General features: G+C 48.1%; 1 protein-coding gene across 1 annotated transcript in view; it reads right to left on the bottom strand.

The window, feature by feature from the left end:
- Positions 1-18,397, bottom strand: part of LOC138296657 (b(0,+)-type amino acid transporter 1-like) — a 97,424-nt gene that overhangs the window by 18,904 nt on the left and 60,123 nt on the right. Inside the window, exon 5 of the mRNA XM_069235996.1 lies at positions 12,303-12,390. Within this exon, the coding sequence (XP_069092097.1) occupies positions 12,303-12,390 (88 nt within the window). The remainder of the gene's footprint in view (positions 1-12,302; positions 12,391-18,397) is intronic.

Consider the following 18,397-nt stretch of genomic DNA (forward strand, 5'->3'; position numbering starts at 1 on the left):
AGCCTGGAGGGAATTTTTGCAGAGCAGGACCTACAAAAGACAGCAGGAATGGGATAGAGTTGAAGATGTGGTGCAGTTTATCCTGACACTCATACAAAAGGGTCAATCCAAGGTGACAATCTCAGGCAAACTGGCAGGAATAGCTTTTATGGGGAAGCTAATTTGGGGGTACCCCCCTCCGCAGGAGTGTTAGGGACCAGGATATTGAAAGATGGGCTAGGGAGGTAAGAGCCAAGGGGTTAGTTAGGAGGCAAGTATCTTTAGGGATTCTTACTAACATAGTCCTGAACGTATCCTCAAAATGTATCGACAGGGTGGAGCTGATTTTATTCAGTACATTGATGGTGCGGATGTTCTGTGGGGCCTTTCAGGTCTTGGAATCGCTGGGAGGTAGAGAAAAGTGGGGAGTCTTGTGGGAGGATGTCAAGTTTAGCGGGGAGTCGGTTTGGATCTGGCTCAGTAAGTCTAAAACAGACCAGGGAGGGTGAGGCAATAGTGTTCAGTTGAAGTCTTACCCTGACAGGACCTTATGCCTAGTGGGATGGGGTCATAGGTTAGAAAAACAGCAGCAAACTTTTAGTGAGCCAGTGTTTATACACAAGGATAATAAGCCAGTGACAGCTTTACAGCTGCTATCCGTGCTTCGGAAAGCAGTTACATTTTTAGGCCTCGTCCCACAACTTTTGGCACGCATTCCTTTAGGATTGGTCTGGCTACAGAAGCAGGAAGCATGGACTGGAGCAAGGAGCACATCAAGAAAGCCGGGAGGTGGTTTTCTTACAGTTTTCAGCATTATGTGCAAGTGGAGGAGGAAGCACCTTAATCTCATGTTGGTGACTGTTTTGTTGTGCTTGTTTCTTTACAGCTTCGGTGGCCAGCCCGAAGAGTGAGGTCTTGTTGATTTGGTTGGTGGGCCTCTCCTTCATCAAATGGGCCAAAATTTAAGTGCAAAAGGGCAGCCAGGGAGGCAATTTGGGCCTGGACTCAGCATCTTACAGGTTACAGTGGCATGGCACAGGGGGATGCGGAGGTCTGAGTTGTTACCTTCTTTAAATAAATGGATGGTGAGGGATCAGTGCCCGGATGTTTTGTTACTCCACCTGGGAGAAAATAATTTAGTTTGTCAGAGGCGCTTGCATATTCTAAACAGCATGAGGAAGGACCTTAGAAAAATACAGCGGCAATGGTCAGGCTGTCATATTGTGGGCAGCTTTTGTTCTGCATAGGATCTGGCTCGGCAGCCGAGTGCGAATAGGAAGGGCAAAAAGCAGATAAGGGGCTTTTGTAGAGAGAAAGGCATCACTTTTGTTCAGAACGTACGGACCTTCGTTTGGAAGATGATGAATTTTTCAGGGGGATGGTGTCCACTTATCCTTTATGGGCATGGAGCTTCACTTGTTCCATATTAAGGATAATTTGTGCAGTATGCTCCAGGTCCATTACTAGATCTCTGAGGGTGGGTGGTTGAGGGGCAGAAAAGCCTGGTCAGGCTGTTTCTGGGTGGCAGGAACAGATCAAGTTGCCTTGGTGTTCAGAGTTTTAGGTTTAAAGGTGGCAGCCCAGATGGAAAAGGAAAGGGTAGACGGGGCTATGCCAGAATGAGCCAGGTTGCTCATTGTTCGCCTTGAAGTTATCCTAGTAACAGTTGCAGAGTTACTATCATACGGAAAGGAGTTTATAAGACAGCAGTCAGTCAACTAGAATAGGATGTTCAGGAGTTCAGAAGTGCAATAATGGAAGCGGGGGAGGAGAGGGTATGGTAGGGTAGGAGCTGGCGGAGTGCCTCAGGTAAATCATATGTATAGTGAGGTGCTGTTAGTTTTGTAAAGGCAAAGGCCTAGGGGTTGGTATTGTTAGGTGCACCTGTTTTCAATAAAGTGGCCTTTTTCACATAGCCTGTTGTCAGTCTCAGTTATGCTCCCCCTCTTTGTCAATGGGGTTTTAGGGGGAGTGCAGTTGACATCAAGGGAGGTCCCCCTCCATGAGTATTAGGGGAAATGGAGCAGTCTAGGTCTGTTTGGGCTATTTTGGGCTTGTTGTGCTATTTGCTGGGGTCAGGGATATATATGCAGACATTTTGGGGGTCATTCTTACTTTGGCGGGCGGCGGAGGCCGCCCGCCAAAGTAACCCCGTCAGAACACCGCACCGCGGTCGAAAGACCGCTGCGGTGATTCTGAGATTTGCCCTGGGCTGGCGGGCGGCCGCCAAAAGGCCGCCCACCAGCCCAGGGCAAATCAACCTTCCCACGAGGACGCCGGCTCAGAATTGAGCCGGCGTAGAGGGAAGGTGCGACGGGTGCAGTGGCACCCGTCGCGTATTTCAGTGTCTGCATAGCAGACACTGAAATACTTTGCGGGGCCCTCTTACGGGGGCCCCTGCAGTGCCCATGCCATTGGCATGGGCACTGCAGGGGCCCCCAGGGGCCCCGCGGCACCCCCTACCGCCATCCTGTTCATGGCGGGTTTCCCGCCATGAACAGGATGGCGGTAGGGGGTGTCTGAATCCCCATGGCGGCGGAGCACGCTCCGCCGCCATGGAGGATTCAGAAGGGCAGCGGTAAACCGGCGGGTGACCGCCGGTTTACCCTTTCTGACCGCGCCTGAACCGCCGCGGTCAGAATGCCCTTCGGAGCACCGCCGGTCTGTCGGCGGTGCTCCCGTGGCCGGTGACCCTGGCGGTCACCGGCCGCCAGGGTCAGAATCAGGCCCTTTGGGGGTCATTCAGACCTTGGCGGACGGCAGAGGCCGTCCGCCAACGTACCGCCGACAAATGACCGCACCGCGGTCAAAAGACCGCGGCGGCCATTCAAACATTTCCGCTGGGCCGGCGGGCGCTCTCCAAAAGAGCGCCCGCCGGCCCAGCGGAAATGCCCCTGCAACGTGGACGCCGGCTCAGAATTGAGCCGGCGTAGTTGCAGGGGTGCGACGGGTGCAGTTGCACCCGTCGCGTATTTCAGTGTCTGCAAAGCAGACACTGAAATACTTTGTGGGGCCCTCTTACGGGGGCCCCTGCAGTGCCCATGCCATTGGCATGAGCACTGCAGGGGCCCCCAGGGGCCCCGCGGCACCCCCTACCGCCATCCTGTTCATGGCGGGTTTCCCGCCATGAACAGGATGGCGGTAGGGGGTGTCTGAATCCCCATGGCGGCGGAGCGCGCTCCGCCGCCATGGAGGATTCAATGGGGCAGCGGTAAACCGGCGGGAGACCGCCGGTTTACCCTTTCTGACCGCGGCTGAACCGCCGCGGTCAGAATGCCCTTGGGAGCACCGCCAGCCTGTTGGCGGTGCTCCCGTGGTCCGTGACCCTGGCGGTCACCGGCCGCCAGGGTCAGAATGACCCCCTTTGTGTCTCCAGCCACCATTTTATGGAGATGACAAGGTGAATGGGCATCAGTCAGGGGCTTAGTAATTTGTTCCCGTGCTTCCCATCCCAAAGGGCTAGTTCTTCAGTGGGGGCAGGGGCAATTTCTTAAAGCGGTCATTTGGGAAGCTTTGTTGTTTACAGGTGTGCTGGTTAAAGCTATTGTTAGTAGTTGTTGCTTGAAAGCAGGTGTATTGGCAAGGAGAGGGCAAGTTGTCTTAGTGTTCAGAGTTTTAGGCTTAAATGCGGCAGCCCAGGTGGAAAAGGAAAGGGTAGGCGGGGCTACGATAAACGAGTCAGATGGTTCAATGGTAGGAGTGGGTGGAGTGTTGCAGGTAAATCATATGTATAGTGAGGTTGTTAGTTTTGTGAAGGCACAGGCCTTGGGGTTGGTATTGTTACGTGCACCTATTTTCAATAAAGCATCCTTTTCCACACAGCCCATTGTCAGTCTCGGTTATGCTCCCCCTTTTCCCCAAAACTGCATATAAGTGGTGCCTTGCAGCCATCTCTGTGTAGTGAGCACTGGCATCTCAGGATTTGTGGGGCCCTGGGCATTTTATACTTTGGGGCTGCCTCTTTTGAACATCATTAATTTTATTACCCGTTATCAGCTACTTTATGCACTCATGATGCTGAATAATATTAAATTCTATATTAAACCTTCAGAAACAGGACTTGCAATAACAGACGCAAGCTCAAGCTCCTTGATTAACTCCAGCCATAGAACCCAAAGAAAGCTTGAACAAATATTGCTAAAGCTATTCCCTTTTGAGTTTGGATCTAGTTTTTTTTTTTTTTACTTCCAACAACAACATTTTATGTGGAAATCAGAGTCTAGCCAGTTTGTAGGCAGGCTCTTGCTAGATTGACGTATAAACACTAAAGAAGGACTTCTCCACTTCTCCGAACAAGTGAGGGGCAGTGGCGGCTGCCGCAAATCTCAAGGGGGGAGCAGCAGGAGGGATGGACAGGGACAGGGGAAATATATATTTTTTTTAAACGTACCTGTCATGCGGTCTCGCTCGTCTTTGTTCCTGCTCCTGCTGGTGTCCCAGTGACTGCTCCCTGAACAGGCTCCCCATGCAAGGATTGGTCTATGCTGCTTGGTCTAGCGCTCAGACAGTGCATGGGAGTCTGTGCTGTTGCTCTATTACGGCTGTACAATACAGCTGGATTGGAGAAACCTAAGTGCGTATGTCAGTTTGGCCGGCCTAAGACAGTCGGCCAAACTGACGTGCACACTTTTAAGTGCACCCCACTCCTTCTCCCATGGCCCTGCCCCTTCCTGCACACGCTGGCTCAGCCAGCAGCTGAAAAATAAAACTATAATGAAATATTGTTTCATTTTTCAGCTTTTGGCTCTGAGCTAGTGAGGCGATGCTCCTCTGCCACTGCGCAGGAGCCACTGCTGATAAAGGGAGTGGTAAGTTGTCCTCTACCCCTCATTCAGGTAAACCTATAGGAACCAGGGGAGGTGAAAGGTGTCTTTGGGAGTTTACAAGGAAGTATTGATAATTCTTTTCTCTTCACTTTCCATAGAGGTACACACAACCTGCTCTGTATGCCCTTTACTATTTTAGCTTACTATTTATTCACAAACTCCTCCCCTTGGCTCCAGCCTCCTGCTGCCGTGTGACATAAAACCGGTAGCAGTTGTATGGGCCTGAGGGCCCAAGCTGTCATCCTAAAATCTGAGGATTCAGCCATTGTGACAGTAGTTCACACCCAGAAACCTGGCAATCTGATGTTAAATGGTTTATGCTTGAGGGTCAGTGATACATTTTGCACAAATGTGTAACACATGCTGTGGGAATACCATTAAAGTCCCTTATCCTTGGATTAAAGCCTTCTCTTGTTCATGCCACACTACAGATCTTATAACTAACAACTAAGTGTGTGCTTTGACATTTGAAATACACTGTTTCTTTACATGTGATTACTGGTGGCACATGTGCTACAGTTTGAGTGTGCTAGAATGGGTAAAGTTGTATCACTTCAAAAGGGTTTCGCTTAACAGTTGTTCTCAGTTTATCTTGGGGAGTTAATTTGCTGTTTGCGCCATGGGTAGTGTGTGCATGTTGTGTGAGTGAGAATTAGGTCAGGCAAAATGGTTGCCTTCAATAAGCCTTCTTTCTCCATTTATATTTTCAATAGCTGCAGCACTGATTCTGTTCTTTTTAGGACATCTTAGCAGTGTGTGGGCAAGACCTACTGTTTCCAATAAGAATAGAGTGGGTTTCGGTCAGCCTAATGGCTTTGTAGTCTATCTTAGCTGGTTCTCTTGATTGAATGGCCTTCCTCCCTATTTTGTATTTGTCCAACCCAGGCACTTGTCAGTCTTGCAGTGTTCTTACTGGATGACTTACATCCTTCCTCTGGTGGTGATGTTTGTATTCAGGTAATACAGAAAACATTACCAATGAAATTACTTTTTGCTTCCCTTTAAGCCCTCAATGGGTGTGCATGTGTTTTCTTACTCTCTCCCCGTATGCCACTTCCTCGTCACTTTGCCCCCCCCACAACCCTCCCTCTCTGTATTGATCTTCTATCTCCACCTCATTTCAAGCCTCACACCTCCCCATTTTACTCATTCTTTTAAAATTAGCCTTACCCTCTTCATTTTTGCTTTTTTTTTACTTTATTGCGCCAACCACAGAATCAGTGGTTGTATGTCTTAAAATTGTTGTTACCCATTTCAAGATAGCCACTTGTAAGTGCGCACACATGAGTGACGGGCACTTATCAATGGGTTTGTATTACTTTATAAACCCATCAAAAAGTGGGTGCAGCATCCCCGCAGGCATCTTTATATTACAAATGCCTTTAATGCGGTCATCTTTAAATTAATATGTAATTTTTAATCTAGCCTGGTCTTGCCTGAGAAAAGTTTGAATAATATGGCAGAAATATGCAATTTACAGTACAATAATCAGGTACATTGGTTAAAAATCCAGAGTTTCTGAATTAAATATTCTAATATTTTTGTGGTGTATGAGCTGCGCTTTATATTCCACAGGAGAGTTGAGGCTCATCCTCTTGAAGATTATGAAATGGCGGCAGTTGATTTTTCAGCGCAATTCTATGGCAGGACCATAGGCAAGGATTATGCAGTTCTTTCTTCACTTTTTATTACAACAGCAGGTTCAAAGTTCAACATAAAAAACATTAGAACCACAAATCCCATGAGTCCGTAGTTATGGCAACCATAGTCCAATGAACACCGATAATGCCGACAGTATAAATGCCCAAAGTAACGTTATTCTCCCTCTTTCTTCACTGCTCACGGTGACAGATAAGTGACTTTCTCCCTCTGAGCTCTGTTTTGACATTCTAGAGTGTGTATTTGATTCTTTGGCTTAGCGCACGTCAAACCTTCACTTCTTGGTGTGTTCACTGTTGCTAAACGCTCGGTAGGCTTTTCACAGCCCGAGCGCGTTTGTACTGCGGTGACGCATCGGGCCCTCTGGAGGGCGCTTGTCACAGTTTTGCTACGCGTTCACAGCGCGTGAGTCGTTTTTACGCTCAGCGCTGTGTTTTTCCTAACGCGTTTAAGGCAATTTGGTGTGTTCTTCGACTGCCCTGTTTTTTCTCCCCCTCACTTAACACTGTTTGGTTGTGCGTACCTAGAGCGGGAAGTACGCTCATAATACGCGGTCACACAGGTTAGTGTGTGCGTTTTCTTTGGCATTTAGGCTTGTGGACTTTTTTTTGACGACAGGAGAGTGAGGGGGCTACCCCGGAAGGTTTTGGGGTGTATTTCTCCTGTCATTACCCTTACTAACAGCATGCAACCTGCCCAGGACCAAGACTCGTTTCCCCTCATGTCTGCAGAGGTCCCTTCGCTTTGCATCCTTCCCCCTGGGGTGGATGTCGTCCTGTCGCAGGCCATCGCGCAGGCTCTCGCTCCTATTAAGGAGAGCATGGCGCAGCTGGCCGAACAGGTTTCTAAAGGGCTAGGCATGACGAGGGTCGCCCATGAGGCTTCCCCCAAGAAATCACCCAAGCGTGCAGCAGGGCACCTAGGGGAAACGGAGCCTTTTTCTGCGCTATCCGGTAAGAGTGTGCACACGCAACTGCGTTTACCCTCCCGGGAGGGTTCCTTTCCCGGGGTTACTGGTGACAAGTGGCACCCCAAATCGGACCTACTTGTGGGGTTTTCATTGGGCATGATTGACGACTCTGAGGGGGATTCTTCCTCAGTTGAGGAGGTGGAAACGGGTCGTCCGTGGCCCCCAGGAGCCTCTATCCCGGAATCTCAGGATCCGGGGGAGTCGGATTTCGACATGTTTGAGCCGGAGGGAATCTACCACCCCTGCTCATCTGAATGGCGCCCGGATCCGAAGGTGGCAGACTATGTGGCGAGCAAAATTTGCCAACCTTTGGATAAGGATGTACGGGCGCGGCTCTGGGCTGAATGCCCCCGCCCTACCCTCCCTGATAGGGTGGCAGCCACCCCAGATATAGACCCTAAAATATGTACTTTCTTCAGAAAGTACGTTAAGGACCCTAAAAAAGGGATTGATAGGTCTTGGCGAGCATGCCAGGATAAGCTCCTGGACGTCGTTGGGCCTCGGACCCAGAATATCCAATTGGCCGAGCGTGCCAAATTGTCAAATACACCTCTCCAGACTGATGTCGTGGCGGGATGGGCCCAGAGGGTATTATGCCTTCTCGGCAATGCCAACTGCGTCATATCAGCAGAGAGGTGCCGCTCCCTGCTTATTAAGATTGCCCCCAAGTTGGGGGAATTGTCAACTGTGGAGGCAGGGGCAGTGGCACAGGGTAATTTGTTCGGGGACCCTTTTGTCAAGGAGCTCGGTAAATTTGTGCCCACTTTTCCGGCCCTTGATAAGGCCCAATCATCGATAAAGAAGATCATTCCTGGGAAGGTTTTTGGCGGGGCCGGACGAGGAAGGGGTCGCTCTTCCGCCCGCCAATTCCAATAAGGCCCTGAGGCTTTCCGACAGTCCGGTTGGTGAGATGGTCGCCAGGGGACCTTCTTCCCCAACAGGGGTAAAGGAAGAAGTAAAGCGAGTAGAGGAGCCCGCGGAGCAGCCAACGCCCCAGGAGGAACCTCGGGTAAGGATTACCTCTTCTTTCCCCCAAGAACTGGGGGGCCGACTTTGCTTGTTCAGACGCAACTGGGAACTCCTCACCTCAGACGCATGGGTCTTACAAACAGTGTCAGGCTTCCACATAGAGTTCTGGGGGTCTCCAGTTCAGGAGGTGCTTCCCAGGCCTATGGTCTTTTCAGGCTCGGACTCCATCCTCATAGACGCAGAGGTCCAGGAGTTGTTGCGCAAAGGCGCTAACTGCCCCGCATCGCTCCACCCAAGGGGTTTCATCAGCAATCTTTTCCTAGTCGAAAAGAAGGACAAAGGTTTTCGTCCGGTGATCAATCTGCGTTCCTTCAACGACTGGGTTGTCTATCGGCACTTTAAAATGGAGGGTATTTACCTCCTGCGGGACATCTTACTACAAGGGGACTGGATGGTTTGTCTGGACCTCAAGGACGCGTACCTCACGGTCCCCATTTTTCCTCCTCATCGCAGGTTTCTACAATTTCTGTGGAGGCAACAGGTGTTCGAATTCACCTCTCTCCCTTTCGGACTCTCTTCAGCCCCTTGGTGCTTTACCAAGCTCCTCAAACCTGTGGTGGAATTCTGTCATTCTCGGGGGATCCGCCTCATTATCTACCTGGAAGTTATCCTTTTGATGGATCAGTCCAAATCACATCTCATGTCCAATGTGAACATGACTATTGGTTTGTTGCAAGATCTGGGGTTTGTGATCAATTACCAGAGGTCCGATCTGACCCCCTCGCAGTCAATGACCTTTTTGGGTTTCCTCATAGATTCCCAGGCAGCCTCACTGAGTCTTCCGCTCCAGAAAATTATAAAAATCAAGAAGGAGCTGAGGATTGTGTTGAGACGGGACAAGATTTCACTTCGCCAACTTGCCAGAGTAGTGGGCTTACTGTCCTCATCGATCCAGGCCATTTTTCCAGCCCCACTTCATTACAGGGCTCTCCAGCGCCTCAAAGCGCATCATCTTCGCCGGGGTCTCACTTACTCCGAACGGATTTCCCTCAATTCGGAAGCCAGGACGGAGTTGCAATGGTGGTTGGACCACATGGAGGCCTGGAACAGCAGGGCCATCTTTGGTTCTTCTCCCGATCTTGTCATAGAGTCGGATGCCAGTCTGCAGGGCTGGGGAGCCCGATGTTGGGACCTTTTCTTCGGGGGTGGGTCGACGTCCCAGGAACTCAGCCTGCATATCAATTGCTTGGAACTCCTAGCGGGTTCGTTCGGGATCAAGTCCCTGGCTCGGGAAAAGATCTCTTGTGTGGTGCTCCTTCGGATGGACAATATATCGGCGGTTCAATACATCAACCGTCTGGGGGGCACCCGGTCAAGGGCACTGGTGGAATTGGGGAAGGATTTTTGGCATTTTTGTCTGGCATGCCAGATATCAGTCACAGCGGAGTATCTCCCGGGCATCCAGAACGCCACAGTGGACTGGAACTCCAGGTATCTGACGGATTCCAGCGACTGGCAGCTGGATCCGATGATTTTTCAAGCGATCATGTCCTATTGAGGTCCTTGTGCGGTGGACCTCTTTGCATCCCGGTGGAATGCACATCTTCCTCGCTATTTCAGTTGGCGTCCCGATCCGGGAGCAGAGGCCGTGGATGCGTTCCAACAGATCTGGAGTCCGTTTCTGGGGTACGCTTTTCCCCTGTTTCTGTTGATTCCGAGAGTTCTGTCTCAAGTGCGTTGGCAGAAAGCCACGATTATCCTGGTGACTCTTCTCTGGCGTTCTCAGGCTTGGTTTCCGACCCTACTGGAACTATTGTGCGATTTTCCTCTTTGCCTCCCATCTTATCCCTCAATCCTTCTGGATTCAATGGGTCAGGGCCACCCGATGGTGCTCCAGGGTCACCTGCAGCTTGTAGCCTGGAGGATTTCAGGAACCGCTGGCAGGATTGCTGACTTTCACAAGAAGCTCAAACCTTCATCTCTCAGTCCTGGGCTACAGGGACTGGTAAGAGATACAAATCATCTTGGTCTTGCTGGTCTAGCTGGTGTTTGGACAGCCATACAGATCCCACGGGGGCCCACATTACAGACGTGCTGAATTTTCTGGCTGAAATGGTTGCGGCAGGTCTATCGTACTACACTGAGAATTCTTTTAGGTCGGCTATTTCGGCAGGACATCCTCCTTTAGAGGGCCATCCAGTGGGAGCTCACCCGTGGGTGTGCAAACTTCTCAAGGGCATACGCCTGTCCCATCCTCCTCAACCCAGATATTCTAAACTTTGGGATGTCAACCTAGTGCTGCGGTTGTTATCCACTTGGCAGGACAATTCTTTCCTTTCTAGGGAGGAGTTATCGGCTAAATTGGCCATGTTGTTGTGTCTCATATCCTGTAAAAGGGTGTCGGACGTTAGGGCTCTTGACGTTTCGTCCAGAGTTTGTTCTCCTGAGGGAGTAACCTTTACGCTCGCCCGTAGGACAAAATGTAATACCAGGACAGTGTCTTATCCGGCGTTTCCGTTTTCTCCTAAATTATGCATTGTTCGCTGCCTAAAGGCGTACGAGGAGATGACGGCTGCCCTTCGTCCTCCGGGTGAATGCCAGCTACTGATTTCCCTGAAGAAACCGTTTAAAGCGATTTCCTCGCCTACCATTGCTAGGTGGATCAGATGATCCTAGCGAAAGCTGGTGTGGATATTCAGGCTTTTGGAGCCCACTCGACTAGGGGTGCTATGGCTTCTAAGGCAGTGCAGGTAGGTGGTAGGCTTGAGGACATCATGAATGCAGCAAATTGGTCCTCGGAGTCCGTTTTCAAAAAATTATATTTTAAACCGATCCATAAGGCGGCCTCATTGGTGGTAAGTAAGCTTTGAACTTGCATAATCCTCACCTCCGGTCCTGCCATAGAATGAGATATTTCCTAGCTATCGTGAAGGAAAGTTTCAATTCTATTAAGGACAATTCTATAAAGGACATTTCCCTCAAAAATGGATAAAGAGCTACAGGTAGGTAACATATGTGGTCATGTCCCATGTTTTTCCGAATTTATTCTTTGACTTCATTTTTCCATTCAAACTCTTCAGTGTAGATTCTCAGTCATATGGCTGAGATTTTCTTGGAATAGGCGAGGTGGAAAAAAACCAAAAATATTATAAATCTTGCAATTAAAGGACAAATAAAGCATACAAATCTCACAGGATCATACACAATGCTACTGATCAATAACGGAACTTGTAGGATCAGACAGGTTACACAAACTGTACATGGACAGGACTCCAACAACTGTAGTGATAATAAAGATGATGAAATTCTCCATGGAAATACAATAGCACCAACAGAAGTTAGTACTGTCTGGTACCAAATAACCAAAATCAGCAACAAACCTCCTGAACCGAAAAAGAAATACTACTAAATACCAGCTTAAATTTCTTTAATGAATTGCAGTAATGTTGTCATAAATAGTTTAACTTTTTCTGAAAAAGTAGACATTTCACCATGACATGTAGACAGATTCTGCTTTTGCTCATTATACCCATTTATCAAAATCATCCTTAGCATATAGCATGTTCATGAAGAGAAATTACTAATTGCAATACATCCTGTTCTAGAAACATCAGGTGATGAATTGAAGACAGTTAACAATGAAAGTCCCTTTATAGCAGAAACCAAAACTGAGAATAAATTAATTAGAAACCAAAAGTGAACAAGGCGTGGGGAGGGGTCGGAAGCAACACCACAGTGATGTATTGTTAATGTCCGGGGTTAGAGGGGAGTCGTAGGGAGCCCAATTGAGTGGGAAATGTGAAGACCCAAATTAAGGGTGTGATAGGACAACAGGGGTTTTATGCAGCAAGACAGGGTTTAATTTAAAAAGGTGTTAAATAATACTTTCTTGTGATTACCTTGTATGGTCTTGGGATATCAGGCTTCTTAATTTTCATGTACAGCAGACTTGAAACTGTTACAGCATATATTGTCCATGTGCAAATACTTCATAGATAAAACATAAAATTAGGTTCACATCAGCTAGCACATATTTCCATATGCAGAACATCTGACCATGACATTTAACGAAAACAAATTCTGAAAACATTAGCATTTAAATCTTTTAGCATAAAACAACTTTATACTTTATCCAAACATGACATGTTGCAGCATATCTGTTTATCTTTGTATTAATTTTACAAAGATTTAAGTATCTGCAATAGTTTAACTATTTTATATTCCATGTAAATGTTGCTGATTTACCCTGAACAAAGTGTGGCTGAAGTGCTCTGACCTACTGCAGGCAAAGGCTTGCCTTTTTGTAAGTTCAGAGATGCTGCAAGTGTTCCTCGATATTTCATAAGCACTAGTTTCTAGAAGGTCTTGAAACTTAGGGCCATATGTACGAAAGCTTTTTCCCATAGACACAGAATGGGTAAAATCCTTTGGTACATCTGGCCCTTACTCCTTTAGCAGAGTGACCTAAAATGTTCAGAATTACTTTGAAGAATTAGTTATCTTGTGAGTCTAGATTTCTTTGTCAGATTTGTCCTTGGAGCTGCGACAGGCCAGCATATGCTTTCTACAAAAGAGGAGTGCTATAAAGGCAACTTTTCTGGCTGGGAAGTAATGTAGCTAAGGGTGACTGACAATAATAGGCACATTTCTTTTTTTTAAGAGCTAAAACAAATATTGGCTATGCTATTGTAGTCTTTATTTTCGGAATGCAGTGGGTGTGTTCAGGATCAACAAAACCAAAAATATCACGATGGCAGCAATTAGTTTAGATGCAGAGGAAGCATTTGATCAACTGCAATGCTGGACAGTCCTTTTATTCCACCGGGCATTTCCCCAGTGGGCTGGAGCACTTGGTGCCTGGCTTTGAAAGCCCATGTCCACTCGTGCAGTCCCCAGATCCTCTTGGTTAACTGCAGGAAGCACAGGAGGTACTCAAGAGAGAGAAAGATAGAGAGGGAGGTGGAAGGTAGACAGCAAGCAATCAGAAAGGGAGAAGAGAGAGAAGAGAAGGAGGGAGACAACGTTGTCGAGCAGTGTCCCTCTAAAAGTGAAATGACGTTCAGAGGGATGCTGCTCGTCAACGCGATAGACTACAGACTTATCACGGTTTGGCATTTTGACTTCGTGACAGAACCTTTTGTTCACCTTACTAAGATACATTCACTAATGGACCTACTGGTTTCTACTTAGGGAGCCCAAATGGGATGGGTTCTTCATCAGTGACGAAAGGCTAAGACCTTTTGTAGTTACATGCAACCTTACCACTAACACACAATATCCTACCATTTTTTGGAGACCTTGAATGCTGTTAACTGACATTGTGGCTTCTGTGACGTTGTTTAGCCTTGAAAAAGTCATATTAGTGATGAACACATGTCGGCTGTTTGTGGACCTATATGAAAAGCCAATAAAAAAAACTATTTCGCCTAAGTTTTCTACGTATCCTTACTACAACAGGATTATCTACAATTTGCTATGCATTAATTTAACTGTGTATGGAAAGTTTATGCTATTTAATAATTCATATTGGTCTCTTGGGGACTGACTGAACATGAGCTTTGGTAGTAGGGCTGTCATTACCTTACCAACACCAAATATATTGATTATTTTTTTGATGATAATTTTCCACTACTATTTTTGAATTTCTCTTGCATGTGGAGGTGCAGGTTTTTAATCCACTACTACCCATTTTTTGTATCATGGAATAGCTGACTGATAAGCTTTAGCATGAGGAGAGCATGGATGTTGGTTGGGAGTTTGTTGTTCTTGTCTTTCCTTTTTCTGCCCAATTACTCCCATTTGTGAACTGCTCACAACCTGGCACTACTTCTGAGATCAGCCCTCAGATCACCGAGCTGAGTTAGGCCAAAGTGGCCAACGCTTGATTTCTGCTCCCAACAAGGAGCTCAATTTGGGGCAGAACAAGCTGGCTAGCAGGCCCTGGTGGTTTATGGCTGAAGTCCAACTGCCAAACTCCTGTACGGCAGAGTGTCATGAAAGGGATTAAAGTCTTTGATGGACCTGAGACTTCAGGAACAGGGGGCACGACAACAAGCACTTGGAGAATCTTGGGTTCAAGGATGTAGAGAACAACTCCAGTCGTTCTCCCTCCAGGCAAGAAGCAATATGCGGCAGGCCAGCACAGCAAAGCAAGTAGCAAAGTGGCAGTCCCTCTTACAGCACAATACACAGCAAGCAGTAGACCAACAGAGCAATGCAGTTAGCAGAGTTACACTCCTTCCTGGCAGCACAGCAGTCCTTCTTCCTGGCAGAATGCCAGGATGCAAATGTCACAACCCAGCTGCCTTTGTGTGTGACTGTCTAGAGGGAATGCACAAAGCCTTGCTGTTCCTCACCACAGACGTGTTCAGAGACAGGCAGAGGCACAGAAAGGTTAAAGTAAGAAAATGCCAACTTTCTGAAAGTGAAATTTTCAGGCTTACAATTTAAAATCCGACTTCACCATAAGTTGTGCTTTTATATTGTGAGTCAGAGACACCAAACGACAAATTTCTATTTTTTTCCAATTGGAAGTTACACTTAAAGGTTGCTTCAAGGTAACCCCAATGTTAACCTATGGGAGAGATAGGCCTTGCAGTAGTGAAAAACGAATTTAACAGTTTTTCACTACCTGGACATGTTAAACCTAAAGTACATGTAAATTTTAAATACACTGCACCCTGCCCTTGGGGCTAACCAGGGCCTTCCTTAGGGGTGACCTATGTAATAAAAAGGAAGGTTTGGCCTCGCAAGTGGGTGTACTTGCCAGGTTGAAATGACAGTTTAAAACTACACACACAAGCTCTGCAGTGGCAGGCCTGATACATGTTTACAGAGCTACTGTAGTGGGTGGCACAATCAGTGCTGCAGGCCCACTAGTACAACATAATTTACAGGCCCTGGGCGCACACAGTGCACTTTACTAGGGATTTACAAGCAAATTAAATAGGCCAATTGTGGATAACCCAATATTACCACGTTTTAAGTAAAGAACACCTGCTCTTTAGCACTGGTCAGCAGTGGTAAAGTGTACAGAATGCTAAAGCCAAAACATCTTGGGATGACCATGGAGAAAGGGCCAGGTCCTACAATGTTTTTTTTTCTGAATCCCATTAAACTCACATTCACAGATATCTGACTGTAAGGAAATGCCTCCTTGGCATGGTTACCCCCTGAATTTTTGCCTTTGCTGAGGCCAAGTTATGATTTGAAAGTGTGATGGGACCCTGCTAACCAGGCCCCAGCACCAGTGTTCTTTCCCTAAACTGTACCTTTGTCTCCACAATTGGCACCCACGTAAGTCCCTTGTAACTGGTACCCCTGGTACCAAGGGCCCTGATGCCAGGGAAGGTCTCTAAGGGCTGCAGCATGTCTTATGCCACCCTGGGGACCCCTCACTCAGCACATACACAATGCTTGCCAGCTTGTGTGTGTGCTGGTGGGGAGAAAAATGGCTAAGTCGACATGGCACTCCCCTCAGAGTGCCATGCCAACCTTACACTGCCTGTGGCATAGGTAAGTCACCCCTCTAGCAGGCCTTACAGCCCTAAGGTATGGTGCACTATACCACAGGTGAGGGCATATGTGCATGAGCACTATGCCCCTACAGTGTCTAAGCAAAACCTTAGACATTGTAAGTGCAGGGTAGCCATAAGAGTATATGGTCTGGGAGTCTGTCAAACACGAACTCCACAGCACCATAATGGCTACACTGAAAACTGGGAAGTTTGGTATCAAACTTCTCAGCACAATAAATGCACACTGATGCCAGTGTACACTTTATTGTAAAATACACCCAGAGGGCATCTTAGAGATGCCCCTGAAAACATACCCGACTTCCAGTGTGGGCTGACTAGTTTTTGCCAGCCTGCCACACACCAGACATGTTGCTGGCCACATGGGGAGAGTGCCTTTGTCACTCTGTGACCAGGAACAAAGCCTGTACTGGGTGGAGGTGCTTCTGACCTCACCCTGCAGGAACTGTAACACCTGGCGGTGAGCCTCAAAGGCTCACCCCCTTTGTTACAGCACCACAGGGCATCCCAGCTAGTGGAGATTCCCACCCCTCCAGCTACTGCCCCCACTTTTGGCGGCAAGGCTGGAGGAGATAATGAGGAAAACAAGGAGGAGTCACCCCCCCAGTCAGGACAGCCCCTAAGGTGTCCTGAGCTGAGGTAACTCTTACTTTTAGAAATCCTCCATCTTGTAGAAGGAAGATTCCCCCAATAGGATTAGGGATGTGCCTCCCTCCCCACAGGGAGGAGGCACAAAGAGGGTGTAGCCACCCTCAAGGACAGTAGCCATTGGCTACTGCCCTCCCAGACCTAAACACACCCCTAAATTCAGTATTTAGGGGCTCCCAGAACCGAGGAAGAAAGATTCCTGCAACCTAAAGAAGAAGAAGGACTGCTGACCTGAAGCACTGCAGTGAAGACGGAGACAACAACTGATTTGGCCCCAGCCCCACTGGCCTGTCTCCCTACTTCGATGAAAACTGCACCAGCGAAGCATCCAACAGGGACCAGCGACCTCTGAAGCCTCAGAGGACTGCCCTGCTTCTAAAGGACCAAGAAGCTCCCGAGAACAGCAGCCCTGTTCAAGAAACTGCAACTTTCTGCAACAAAGAAGCAACTTTAAAGACCCCACGTTTCCCACCGGAAGCGTGAGACTTTCCACTCTGCACCCGACGCCCACGGCTCAACCTGCGGAAAACTAACACTACAGGGAGGACTCCTCAGCGACTGCGAGCCCGTGAGTAGCCAGAGTTGACCCACCTGAACCCCCACAGTGACGCCTGCAGAGGAAATCCAGAGGCTCCCCCTGACCGCGACTGCCTGTAACAAGGAACCTGACGCCTGGAACCAGCACTGCACCCGCAGCCCCCAGGACCTGAAGGAACCGAACTCCAGTGCAGGAGTAACCCCCAGGCGACCCTTTGCCTAGCCCAGGTGGTGGCTACCCCGAGGAGCCCCCCTGTACCTGCCTGCATCATTGAAGACCCCCGGGTCTCCCCATTGATTCCTATCTGAAACCTGACGCCTGTTTGCACTCTGCACCCGGCCGCCCTTGTGCCGCTGAGGGTGTACTTTCTGTGCCTGCTTGTGTCCCCCCCGGTGCCCTACAAAACCCCCCTGGTCTGCCCTCCGAGGACGCGGGTACTTACCTGCTGGCAGACTGGAACCGGGGCACCCCTATTTCCATTGAAGCCTATGTGTTTTGGGCACCAATTTGACCTCTGCATCTGACCGGCCCTGAGCTGCTGGTGTGGTAACTTTGGGGTTGCCTTGAACCCCCAACGGTGGGCTACCTTGGACCCAACTTTGAACCCTGGAAGTGTTTTACTTACTTGTGAACTTAACAATTACTTACCTCCCCCAGGAACTGTTGATTTTTGCAGTGTCCACTTTTTAAACTAGCTTATTGCCATTTTTGTCAAAACTGTACATGCTATTGTGATTATTCAACGTTCCTAGAATACCTGAGTGAAATACCTTTCATTTGAAGTATTACTTGTAAATCTTGAACCTGTGGTTCTTAAAATAAACTAAGAAAATATATTTTTCTATATAAAAACCTATTGGCCTGGAATCAGTCTTTGAGTGTGTGTTCCTCATTTATTGCCTGTGTGTGTACAACAAATGCTTAACACTACCCTCCGATAAGCCTACTGCTCGACCACACTACCACAAAATAGAGCATTAGAATTATCTATTTTTGCCGCTATCTTACCTCTAAGGGGAACCCTTGGACTCTGTGCACACTATTTCTTACTTTGAAATAGTATATACAGAGCCAACTTCCTACACTGACTTTTTATGAGGAGTCTGTGAATTAGGCCCAGTATGACTTTAAAAGTGAATCTGTAAGCACTGTGCCAAAGTAAGTAAAACTCCTCCATTCAGCCATTCTCAGACATCGTTCTCTCCTATTGTAGTTCAGAGTGACTTAGCTAATGTGCTCCTACATGCGCTGGCAGTCAATAGTTCTTGCTTGT

Source organism: Pleurodeles waltl, chromosome 5 (assembly GCF_031143425.1).
Source record: "Pleurodeles waltl isolate 20211129_DDA chromosome 5, aPleWal1.hap1.20221129, whole genome shotgun sequence".
NCBI classification, from domain to species: Eukaryota; Metazoa; Chordata; class Amphibia; order Caudata; family Salamandridae; genus Pleurodeles; species Pleurodeles waltl.